Consider the following 12,106-nt stretch of genomic DNA (forward strand, 5'->3'; position numbering starts at 1 on the left):
TTGCAGTTTAAGAAACATTGTAACAAATATAGAAGCTAAACAAAACCCCAGAAACCAGCATTCAGCTGGCTGGGATCTCAGAGCTGGAGTTGATACAGAGTTTCGATTATAGAACCTAAACAAACCAGATACCTACTTTCAGCAGCTGAGGCCTCAGAGCTGGAGCCAAGCCTCAGAGCTAAAGCTGGCCCAGAATAAAAAAAAAGAAAGAAAAAAAGGAGCAGTTGGGAGCTTCAGTCAGCCTGAAAACAGCCCTCAGCCCCTCACACAGACTGGCCAGGCACCCCAGTGGGGACCCCCACCCTGAAGGGTGTGTCACGAGCTGCAAACAGCCATCATCCCCTCACCCAGGCTGGCCAGGCACCCCAGTGGGGACCCCCACCCTGATCCGGGACACCCTTCAGGGCAAACCAGCCAGCACCCACCCATGCACCAGGCCTCTATTCTATATAGTAAAAGGGTAATATGCCTCCCGGCACCGGGATCAGCGTGACGGGGGCAGCACCCAAACCCCCTGATTGCCCTGTGGCTCTGTGTGTGACAGGGGGCGGGGCCACAACCTCCCTATCCGCCCTGCTCTGTTCGTGACAGGGGGCGGCGCCCCAACTCCCCAATCGGCCCTGCTCTGAGCCCGACCAGGGGCTGCACCTAGGGATTGGGCCTGCCCTCTGCCACCCGGGAGCAGGCCTAAGCCAGCAGGTCGTTATCTCCTGAGGGGTCCCAGTCTGCGAGAGGGCACAGGCCGGGCTGAGGGATCCCCCCCCAGTGCACAAATTTTTGTGCACCGGGCCTCTAGTTTACATATATGTCAAAAAACTTAAATGCCAGTTAGGGTTTATGCTCACAAGTCCATGAGAGCACCACTGACCAAGTCCCTCTACGAAATCAGGAATGCTCCTAATAAACTATATAACACAGAAAGACTGCATCATACGATCAACTGTTTTTTCCCTAACCCTAAGAGAAGCTGATGGCTCCATGGCTTTTATACTAGATGTGACAAGGGGAATTTGTGCATGTATTTATTAAAACCGATTTTATTCTGTGTAAATTCTGAGGTAAAAATGACAAGTTGGGCAACCCACAGTAAAACCAAGGGTGAAGCCCTAAGGTATCAGGTTCCCAACAGAGTCCATGAGGATGTGATTTTGTTCTAGAGTAAATTTTTACATGCAAAATTCCATACATGATACATAAACAATTTTCTAGGAAAGGACCCAGTTTCCCCCCAGATTCTCAGAGATCTGTAAGAGTCCCTGGATAACCGAGCCCTGGATCTGATGGGCAGCTGTCTCAATATTTAGGAAACTGGCCCACCCAGTTGACCAGGTTATACTCCAAAAGTTCTTACTTAGATTCTTCACGCCCCCCTTCCCCAACACATCAGCAAGTCCTGTCCCTCCAAATGTGTCTGACCAAATGTGCAAATCAGGAGGAAAGAGTAAATGAAAGGCCACACTTATAAACTGTAGTTAAAGGGTTTAAATAAGAATAGGAAACAAGGAAACAGGTTGGGAGGAAAGGACAGAAAATAAACATAGAAACTGGGTTCCAAAAGCTGTGCCACTATGCACCAGTGTTCCAGAGCTATGGGTCTATAAAAGTTAAAGCCTTCTAGTTGATACAAGTAAGTGTTCATCATCTGGCCCAGCAACAAAATCATTACAGAGAATAAAGGTATACCCTAGTGTTACATTTATATCATAATGTACACTAATGAAATCAAAGTATCACCTGTAAGATGAACTCATAATGTCTACTATGATTTTGACAATTCTGCCTGGGTAACAATTGGGGAGCAGAGGGGGAGCCTCTTCAGCAAAGCATCATCACTTCTCTTTTCCTATCATTCCAAGGAAAAGGTGTGGCATAAGACACCAAGGTGCTTTAGTCATTTCAAAAATAAAACTGAAATTCAGACACCAGTGAGCCAGCCATACACCAGCAAACCTGGAGGGCTTGTCCACAAGACTGCTTTTATTTGATTTGCTAGCAGCGGAGAGGTCTTAGTTGCTCTGAGCTCAGGGGCAGAGCACATTTTAATTAAGAGGCTTGTTCAAAATAGGAACTGAAGGCCATGAAGACACAGGAAACATTTTCATCTTTTAAGTTAAAAACCCCCCACAATTTAGGAATAAAGAATAAGAAAAGGCACATGAATTTAAGTAGGTGATTTCAGGCAAGGAACCAAAGAGCACTTGAACACCTGAAAGGTCTTGATAGGACACTCACCAACTCAAAAAGATTTTACATTATGTTTGCAGGTAGGGGAAAAACGGGTAAAACATTTGACTTAATAGGACAGAACATATTTTGGTTTTGCATAAAAACATGGTGAAATAATGACTAAACTGGCTTGACTTTTAAGTATCTATACACTGTGGGGGCAAAAGTAGGTTTACAGTTGTTTGTATGGAAAATAGTACAATAATATCCTATCTAATAATAGACAAACATGGTAATTAACCATACCTCTGCTACGCTTCCCATTGGCTAATCAGGGTGATATGCAAATTAACTGCCAACCAAGATGGTGGCCGGCAGCCACGCAGCTGAAGCGAACATGAGGCTTGGTTGCCCCGGCGATAGAGGAAGCCAAGGTTCGCTGCCTGCTGCGCCTGGCTATAAGCCTGAAAACAACAGCTCCGAAATGCAACTATGTTTCAATTATAGAAGCAAAACAAACCCCAGAGACCTGCTTTCAGACAGCTGGCATCTGAGCTGGAGCTGCAACAAAGTTTCAATTACAGAAGGTATATAAATCCCAGAATAAAAAAAAAACAGGAAAAAAGGAGAGACTGGGAGCTTCAGTTGCGGCTTGGCCTGCCTGAAAACAGCCCTTGGCCCCTCACCCAGGCTGGCCAGGCAACCCAGTGGGGACCCCCACCCTGAAGGGGGTGCGGGCAGCCTGAAAACATCCACCAGCCCCTCATCCAGGCTGGCCAGGAACCCCACTGGAGACCCCCACCCTGAAGTGGGTGCGGGCAGCCAGAAAACAGCCATTAGCCCCTCATCCAGTCTGACCAGGCACCCCAGTGGGGACCTACACCCTAAAGGGGGTTGAAGGCAGCCTGAAAACAGCCATCAGCCCCTCACCCAGGCTGGTCAGGCACCCAAGCAGTACCCCCACCCTGATACAGGACATCATTCAGGGCAAACCAGCCGGCCCACACCCATGCACCAGGCCTCTATTCTATATAGTAAAAGGGTAATATGCAAACTGACCATAACAGCAGAAAGACTGGGAATGACTGGACACTTTGACACACACTGACCACCAGGGGGCAGACGCTCCATGCAGGAGCTGCCCCCTGGTGGTCAGTGTGTTCCTATATAGAGGAGCTCTGCTCAGCCACAAGCCAGGCTGATGGCTACCAGTACAGCGGTGGTGGTGGGAGCCTCTCCTGCCTCCTCAGCAGCGCTAAGGATGTCTGACTGCAGCTTAGGTCTGCTCTCCGCTGGCAAGTGGACATCCCCCAAGGGCTGCCGGGCTGCCAGAGGAATGTCTGATTGCCAGCTTAGGCCCAATCCTCTGGGGAGCAGGCCTCAGCCAGCAGATGGTCATACTCAGAGGGGTCCCAGACTGTAAGAGGGCACAGGCCAGGCTGAGGGACCTCCCCCCCGCACTGCACAAATTTTTGTGCACCAGTCCTCTAGTCCTATCTAATAAAAGATAAACATACAAATTGACCATAACCCTGACACCCTTCCCATTGGCTAATCAGCAGGATATGCAAATTAACTGCCAACCAAGATGGCGGCCAGCAGCCACCATCTGAAGCGAACAGGGGGCTTGCTTGCTCCAGTGACGGAGGAAGCCAATGTTCCCCGCCTGCCGCTGCTTGGCTGAGCTGCACTCTAAGCAACTATGTTGCAATTATAGAAGCTAAACAAGCTCCAGAGACCTGCTTTCAGCCAGCTTCGGCCTCAGAGCTTAGAGCTGCAGTGATGGCAACAGAGTTTCAATTATAGAAGCCAAACAGACCCAGAACCTGCTTTCAGCCCTCAGAGCTGGAGCCGGCTCTCAGCTCCAGTGAAAGCTATAGAAGGTAAATAAATCCCAAAATAAAAAAAGAAAAGAAAGAAAGGAGAGGCTGGGAGCTTAAGTTGCCCTCCAGCCTGAAAACAGCTCTCAGGCCCTCACCCAGACTGGCCAGGCACCCCAGTGGGGACCCCCACCCTGAAGGGGGTGTGACCAGCTGCAAGCAGCCATCAGCCCGTCATCCAGGCTGGCCAGGCACCCAAGCGGGACCCCCACCCTGATCTGGGACACTTTCAGGGCAAATCAGCCGGCCCCCACCCGTGTACCAGGCCTCTATGCACCAGGCCTCCATCCTATACTACAGGCAGGGCGGGACAGCACGAGCTGCCATCCGGGCCCCATGTGCAGCCCTGGGCAGCGGGGCATAAGCCCCGCCCCCAGCCAGGACCCCCGTGCCACCTAAGCCCCGCACTGCTATGCCCCGCCCCCAGCCGGGACCCTATGACTACTGGAAAGCAGGAAAGTGCCGCTGGGCCCTGGGTCACTGTGGTGATCCAGCCATCGGTAAGTTGAAAAGTGTGGCCTGTAGTCAGCCCCAAGCTGGGCCTGATCCGGGAGCAGGAAAGCAAGCCCGGCCTGCAGGCAGCCCCCAGCTGCGCCTTCTCCCCAGTCGCCATGAGGTTCTGGGAGCAGGAAAGCAAGCCTGGACTGCGGGCAGCCCCAAACTTTGCCTGCTCCCCGGTCGCCATGGTGATCCAGGAGCAGGAAAGCAAGCCTGGCCTACGGGCAACCCCAAGCTGGGCCTGAAAGGGGAGCAGGAAAGCCCGGCCTGCAGGCAGCTCCAAGCTGGGCCTGCTCCCTGGTCGCCATGGCGATCCGGGAGCAGGAAAGCCTGGCTTGCAAGCAGCACCCCAATCCTGTCCATAGCTCAAGGGAGAGTACAACATGCAGTGGAGGCCAGGAGCCTGAGAGATCAACACAGAGGGGCTCCTGCTCCAAGCCTCCATGGTGTGGCTGGGGGCAGGCCCCCCCACACACATATACACACACACACACACACCAGTGCCTGCTCTGAGCCTCCAATGTGGCTGGGGGCAGACCCCCAGTGGGGACACACACACACACACACGGGACGCCTGCTCCAAGCCTCTGTTGCCAGACTGTGGCCATCAGTAGGACATCCACAGAGGGCTCCTGGACTGTGAGAGGGGCAGGCTGGGCTGAGGGAATTTCATGCACCGGGCCTCTAGTAATCTAATAAAAGAGAAGCATGCAAATTGACTACACTTCTGCTACACTCACAAGCCACGCCCACCAGCCAATCAGAGTGACTATATGCAAATTAACCCATAGAAGATGGCAGCCGGCAGCCACAGAGCTGGAGCAAGCAGGAGGCTTGGTTGCCCTGGCGATGGAGGAAGCCAAGCTTCCTGCCTGCCCTGGCTGGCTGTGGCCTCCACTAAAGGCAACAAAGTTTCAATTATAGAAGCTAAATAAATCCCAGATACCTGCTTCCAGCCAGCCTCCACTGGGAGCTTGGGTGGCTGGGGGCCGTGGCCAGCCTGCAAACAGCCATCAGCCCCTCACCCAGGCTGGCCAGGCACTCCAGAGGGGACCCCCACCCTGAAGGGGCTGTGGCCAGCCTGAAAACAGCCATCAGCCACTCACCCAGGCTGGCCAGGCACCCCAGCAGAACCCCCCTCCCTGAAGGGGGTGTGGTCAGCCTGAAAACGGCCCTCAGCCCCTCAACCAGGCTGGCCAGGCACTCGAGCGGGGACCCCCACCCTGAAGGGGGTGTGGCCAGTCTGAAAATGGCCCTAAGCCCCTCACCCAGGCTGGCCAGGCACCCCAGCGGGACCCCCACCCTGATCCGGGACACCCTTCAGGGCAAACCAGCCGGCCCCCACTGATGCACCAGGCCTCTATCCTATATAATAAAAGGGTAATATGCAAATTGACCCTAACAGCAGAATGACTGGGAATGACTGGTCACTATGACATACACTGACCACCTGGGGGCAGACGCTCAATGCAGGAGCTGCCCCCTGGTAGTCAGTGTGCTCCCACAGGGGGAGCTCTGCTCAGCCACAAGCCAGGCTGATGGCTGACAGTACAGCGGTGGTGGTGGGAGCCTCTCCCCCCTCCTCAGCAGCGCTAAGGATGTCCGACTGTAGCATAGGCCTGCTCCCTGCTGGCAAGTGGGCATCCCCCGAGGGCTCCCGGGCTGCCAGAGGGATGTCTGACTGCCAGCTTAGGCCCAATCTCCTGGGGAGTGGGCCTAAGCCAGCAGGTGGACATCCCCCCGAGGGGTCCCAGAATGAGAGGGCACAGGCCGGGCTGAGGGACCCCCACCCCCGAGTGCACAAATTTTTGTGCACTGGGCCTCTAGTTAATAAATAAAGCCTAAACGACCATCTGATCAGTAGCTATGACATCAATGACCACCAGGGGGCAGATGCTCAACCCAGGAGCTGCCAAGTTGCGGTGACTTGGCAGCTGTGGTTCTCAGGTGATGCACCCGGAACCAGAGAGGAGGGAGCCTGATTCTGCGGCGTGTCACCCATGAACCACCCTCTCACCCTCTCAATCCAGGACCCCTCGGGGGATGTTGGAGAGCTGGTTTTGGCCAGATCCCTGCAGGCCAGGCCAAAGGACCCCACTGGTACACAAATCCGTGCAGCAGGCCGCTAGTATAAGAATAAATTCTGTGTTTTACATACTCAGAACTGTAAACCTACTTTTGCCTCACCCTGTGTATTAACTCACCAAGTGAATTTGAAACCTTGACACAGAATAGACACCACCTCATTGGTGTCAGTGAATTGGCCAAACTGGCATATATACATGGGTCTTATTTCAAACACAGAGCCAATAGGAGGAAATGGGTAAAATACTGGACCTAAAAAAGACAACCATGTTCTTTGGCTACTAAGTTGGTAACACCTAAAAATAAACATGTGTACCCTATTCTCCCTACCCTAACTCTGAGCTGGCTAATGTTAAGGTAATGGAGAAATGGAAAAAATGTGCACTGTCAGTGGACAGTGTAAACTGGTACAAGCTTTCTGGAAGGAAGTTTGACAATATGTATCAGATTCTTCATACCTTTTGACTCAGCAATTCTACTTCTAAAAACTGGGACACAACCCAAATGTCCAAGAATAAGGAATTAGTTAAATAAATTATGATACAGGTTTAGAATATAATGCAATCATATACTCCCATACAGTAAGAGCATAAGCCCATTTAATAAAAGCATGTCTCTCTGTCCATTCATATATAGACTAATATATAAAATAATGTTACCTTTAACTACCTATGGAAGTGAGAATATGGGAGACTCCCCAACCCCTAAAATAACTATATATTATGTAATTAATAGAGAAAAACCCGTGTGTTTTTTTTTAAGCTGTATTCTTTAATGAAACTTCACATACATTTAGGTTAAGGTAGAGAGAACAGAAAGGACAGGGTTAGGAAGAGGAACACCTGAGGGCACATACTGCAGATTCTACAACTAGACAGGATATGGATACAGCTGTCCCAGTGCACATGTGAAAGTGGCATAGAAAAACAGTACTTGGGGAGTGGGAGAAGAAATGGTAATTGTCATTTTGTTTAAATGAGAATTTAATACATTGACTTAATTTAACATTCCATCTCTCAATATCAGTGGAAACAAACAAAAAAAAAATGTGAAATGCTGTCCAACTAGGAAGAACTGGCTGATGATATAGGTGACAGAAATTCTGGGGTAAAAGTAACTATAATAATTAAGGAAATGGGATCTCTGGCTCCGGCTAAATCTGAACCATGACTTTAGCAAAATTAATTTCAAAAAGTTCAGAGAACTAACAAGTATGATTTTGTGGCTAGAGTCTTCAAAAGAGGCTAACAATTGACAAGAAAGAGAAAATTAGAAAAATAATTTCTGACCAATCAATTGCAAATAATATCAATGCAAAGTAGAGGGAAAAGAACCAAATAAACCAGCTTAAAGGGTTTTCTCATATGAGCTCATATTAAAAAATATATGAGAAGAAGGACACATATGCAAGGAAGAATAAAAAATAACAATGTGAATTGGTACGAATAGGCCAGGCTTGGTTAAAATGAGTAACAGCAAAAGGTTTTCAAAGCAAGATCAAGAAAAGTTAAATACCCTGACCAGGTAAAAAGACAGAGAAGACAGACCTTGTCCAACTCCTATCATGATTCCCTTTTCTGTTAGAAGGGTTTTCAACCTGGAAAGGATATAACAAAAATCCTAATAAACAAAATGCAGCCCAAGGAAGGTGAGGGCAATTTACACATGTAAATGTCATTAAACACAGAGCTTATAGTCCAAGAAACAAATTCTTAACATGGACTACAGAAATGCAGTTTATACACATTCAGGCACTAGAAATTTCCCTGTCTTAAAAAAGTTTTATTTTCATCTTTGACAGTTATACCTTTTTGACAGAAGAAATCTGAATGTTTTATTGACAACAGCAAAGCATTTTACAAAGTTTTTAATAACATTATTATATATATATGTAAGGTTGGTCTGTAGCTAAGCAAACAAGAAGATTAACCAATTACCTGGAGACCACCAGAAGAATCATCTTTAGTAAGCCTTGCCTGGTCCCATTTAACTTATTTTATCAGTAATTTCAACAAAGGGAAAAAGACCACCTCTAGAAAGCCCTGCCTTGTCCTGTTTGATAGATTTTATTAATTGCTTGAATATAGACAAGAAGTTGATGTGTTTATGAAAATGTGCAGGTGATATACAACTGTATAGAAAACCTAACACCCTGACACTTTAGAACAGGGTTAGTTTTAAAAACCTCGTTAGTATGAGGGGCATGTTATCCATTACTAAAATTTGAAGGATTTTTTTAATGAATGGGTTGGTTCTATGTAACCCCAAAGTAGAATCACTGAATAGAAGAAAGTATACGGGAACAAATTTTAGGGTGAAAAAAGGAAAAACTTCCTAACAGACTGATATATAGATGGAATGTGCTCCTTCTTTCAGTAATGAGCTTCCAATTACTGAATATACATAAGCATGGAATAAACAATTAGTTCTCAGTAGGTATGAGAGGTGAACTGAAATCAGTTTTCAAATTAGTTTTAATAAAAGAACCATTGCCCTGCAGACTGATATACAAAACAAATGAAGAGAAAAAAAACTGCTGTAGTTAAAATTCCCTACCACATGTCACATTTAACTATTCTAGAACTGGATCAGGTGATCTCTTGATTAGTGAAGCTGTGATTTCTCAAGATTTGTTAACCAAATAGTTTAGATGAATGGTCTCTCAAATGAAGTGAATGAGAGGATGTTTGGGGTGTGGAGGAAATCAGAACATACACACACACACATACATGTATCAAAATAAGAAATTATACTTTCTGAATTGAGACTAGTAATACCTATAATTTTCAAGAGTTTGTCATGTCAGAGCCATGATCAACTATAATGCTCTCAGAAACTGAGGTATTTTAACAATTTAAAAAGAATGCAAAAGTTTTTGAGAGAGAAAAAAATCCGCACCTACTAATTTAACATAACTTTTTGCATATTTCTATCTAGTCCCTATCCACACATTTTGGGACTTATCAGCATGGTACATAAGATTTTTTAAAGATTTTCTCCACATAAATTGAGTATTTATTTCCACAAATGTCTATAAGCTTCATAATTATTTCATGGTTAATAAAAATGGAGATTCATAATGTATTAAAACGATTTCCTACTGTTGACCATTCAAATCAGACTGGCTCTCCTTTTGCTATTATGTAATTACTAGAGGCCCAATGCATGAATATTTGTGCAAGAGTAGGCCTTCCTTCCCCTGGCTGCCAGCACCGGCTTCCCTCTGGCACCCAGGACCCAGGATTTCCTCACAACCCCGGCTTCGTCTGGAAGGACGTCGGTCTAATTACCATATTACACTTTTATTATTATAGATTCCTATCTCTGTACACGGTAGATGTATCCTGAAGATAAATCCCTAAAGTGGAATTAGTGCAATATAAAGTATGAACTTCAATGGTTCTTGCTATACACAGTAATGCTTTCCAATGGGTCTTAATCAATTCACCTGTAGCCACTACTTGGACCTTGAACAAAACACAAGCTGTGCACTCTATACATTTTGTACCTTACTTCTCAGAACTCTATGCAGTGGGTAGTTATTATTCCTGTTTTATGGCTAAAGAAACTGAAGCTAAGGCAGGCAATAGAGAGCATGTATATTTTAAGGTCTTATTAAAAAATATAATTCACACCATCAAATTCTTATTTAAAAAATATATAAACATACATATATATTTATTTAAATACAGGCAGCTGTTCATGTCATACAGTCAATCCATTCATCTAGATCAGTATTTCCTGAGATATATTTGATAACATACTTGGCTCTCACTACTTTGGCCCCAAAGAAACTGTTTTAACTATACTGTAGTGTTATACCTTTAGCTTACACGAGGGATACTCAGAAGTATCCACATGAAACTCACTATTACATTTATTGTTGAAATGGTGATGAGAACTTCATTTACTATATCTCTTACAATACCAAATCCAAGGCCCTGACAGAGAAGAAATACTTTTCACAGCAGGGCCAGAAACACTTCGCTTCTCCTAACCCACAAGTGTACTTTTAATCTAATGAACAGTGAAAAATTTTAACAGATAACATTTATTTACTTTAGCCACTAGGAAATTCAGAGCAATATCTGAAATCCTCTTTGGTAACTATTAAGTTATTCAAGACATGCATTTTTCTAAACTAATTTTAGCTCTGCTCTCAGCCTACTATTCCTCTATTAAGTTCCCCACCCCCTGATTTACTTCAACTTTGAAGTAAACTTTAAGGATCACAGTCCAGTGCCAGTTTCCATATTTATGTGGAAATCTGACTTCAGTAGCTATAAGAATATGTATGTATGTGTGTGTGTATACACATAAAGCAATGAAAATATTTTTTGGGTAACTACTATAACCTGCATCAAATGTAAAAATAACCTTACACTCCTACTAGGCAAACTGCCTAAAAACCTTAGTTTAGTATAGGGGTGGGCAAACTTTTTGACTCGAGGGCCACAATGGGTTCTTAAACTGGACCGGAGGGCCGGAACAAAAGCATGGATGGAGTGTTTATGTGAACTAATATAAATTCAAAGTAAACATCATTACATAAAAAGGTATGGTCTTTTTTTTTTTTAGTTTTATTCATTTCAAACGGGCCGGATCCGGCCCGCGGGCCGTAGTTTGCCCACGGCTGGTTTAGTATCTCACATTAAGAAAATCATTTAGCCCTAGCCAATTTGGCTCAGTGGATAGAGTGTCAGCCTATGGACTGAAGGTCCCAGGCATACTAGTAACTCCAGCACTCAGTTTACCACTGTTATTTCTGGCCAAGGGCACATGCATGGGTTGTGGGTTTAATCCCCAATAGGGGGCGTGCAGGAGGCAGCCAACCAATAATTCTCTCTCATCATTGATGTTTCTCTCTCTCTCCCTCTCCTTTCCTCTCTGAAATCAATTAAAAAAGATATATATATGTAAAGAAAATCACTTAAAATTACTCAAAACTTTCCAATCATAATTCTTATTTTTATTCATAGTCTAAAGTAATTCTGATAAAGCTCTGGAAACTAGCTCAACAAGCAAATGCATTTAGTTCAGGGTTAGGGTCTATTTCAGGTTTTGAACAATCAACATAACCTAACCTGTGATCTAGTAAGTTATTAATAGCTCATCTAAGCAATCTATATTTGTTTTAAATAGATAGATAATATTTATATATATATATATTTTAAAAACTCTGTATTTTACATTTAAAAGATTTAAAGCATATTTTAGTACATATTTGGCTTTTATAAAATTTTTCTAGGAGAGCACTGCCACTCTTTTTACAGAAATGAGAAAACTAACAAGACATACTAAAACTAATAAAGCTTTAATGCCTTTCTCAAGGTAGCATGTGCTAATAGAACTAGAAGTGAAAAAGAGAACTTTCCAGACTTCTGGAATGAAGATAGGACATGGACTAGCATGAAATGTTTTTAATCTTCACTAGCAATGTTGCAAAAGATTAATATTGGACAAAAACAAACAACTTT

At 45.1% G+C, this 12,106-nt stretch overlaps 1 protein-coding gene across 7 annotated transcripts in view; it reads right to left on the bottom strand.

Moving 5' to 3' along the window:
• Positions 1 to 12,106, bottom strand: part of GSK3B (glycogen synthase kinase 3 beta) — a 175,504-nt gene that overhangs the window by 10,208 nt on the left and 153,190 nt on the right. Inside the window, exon 13 of one of the 7 annotated variants that reach the window (XM_036348930.1) lies at positions 8,177 to 8,226. The exons of the other annotated variants lie outside the window; for them this stretch is intronic. Within the exon in view, the coding sequence (XP_036204823.1) occupies positions 8,222 to 8,226 (5 nt within the window). The 3' untranslated portion in view covers positions 8,177 to 8,221. The remainder of the gene's footprint in view (positions 1 to 8,176; positions 8,227 to 12,106) is intronic. 7 annotated transcript variants of the gene reach the window in all.

This window comes from Myotis myotis, unplaced genomic scaffold (assembly GCF_014108235.1).
Source record: "Myotis myotis isolate mMyoMyo1 unplaced genomic scaffold, mMyoMyo1.p scaffold_m19_p_2, whole genome shotgun sequence".
Taxonomy (NCBI): Eukaryota; Metazoa; Chordata; class Mammalia; order Chiroptera; family Vespertilionidae; genus Myotis; species Myotis myotis.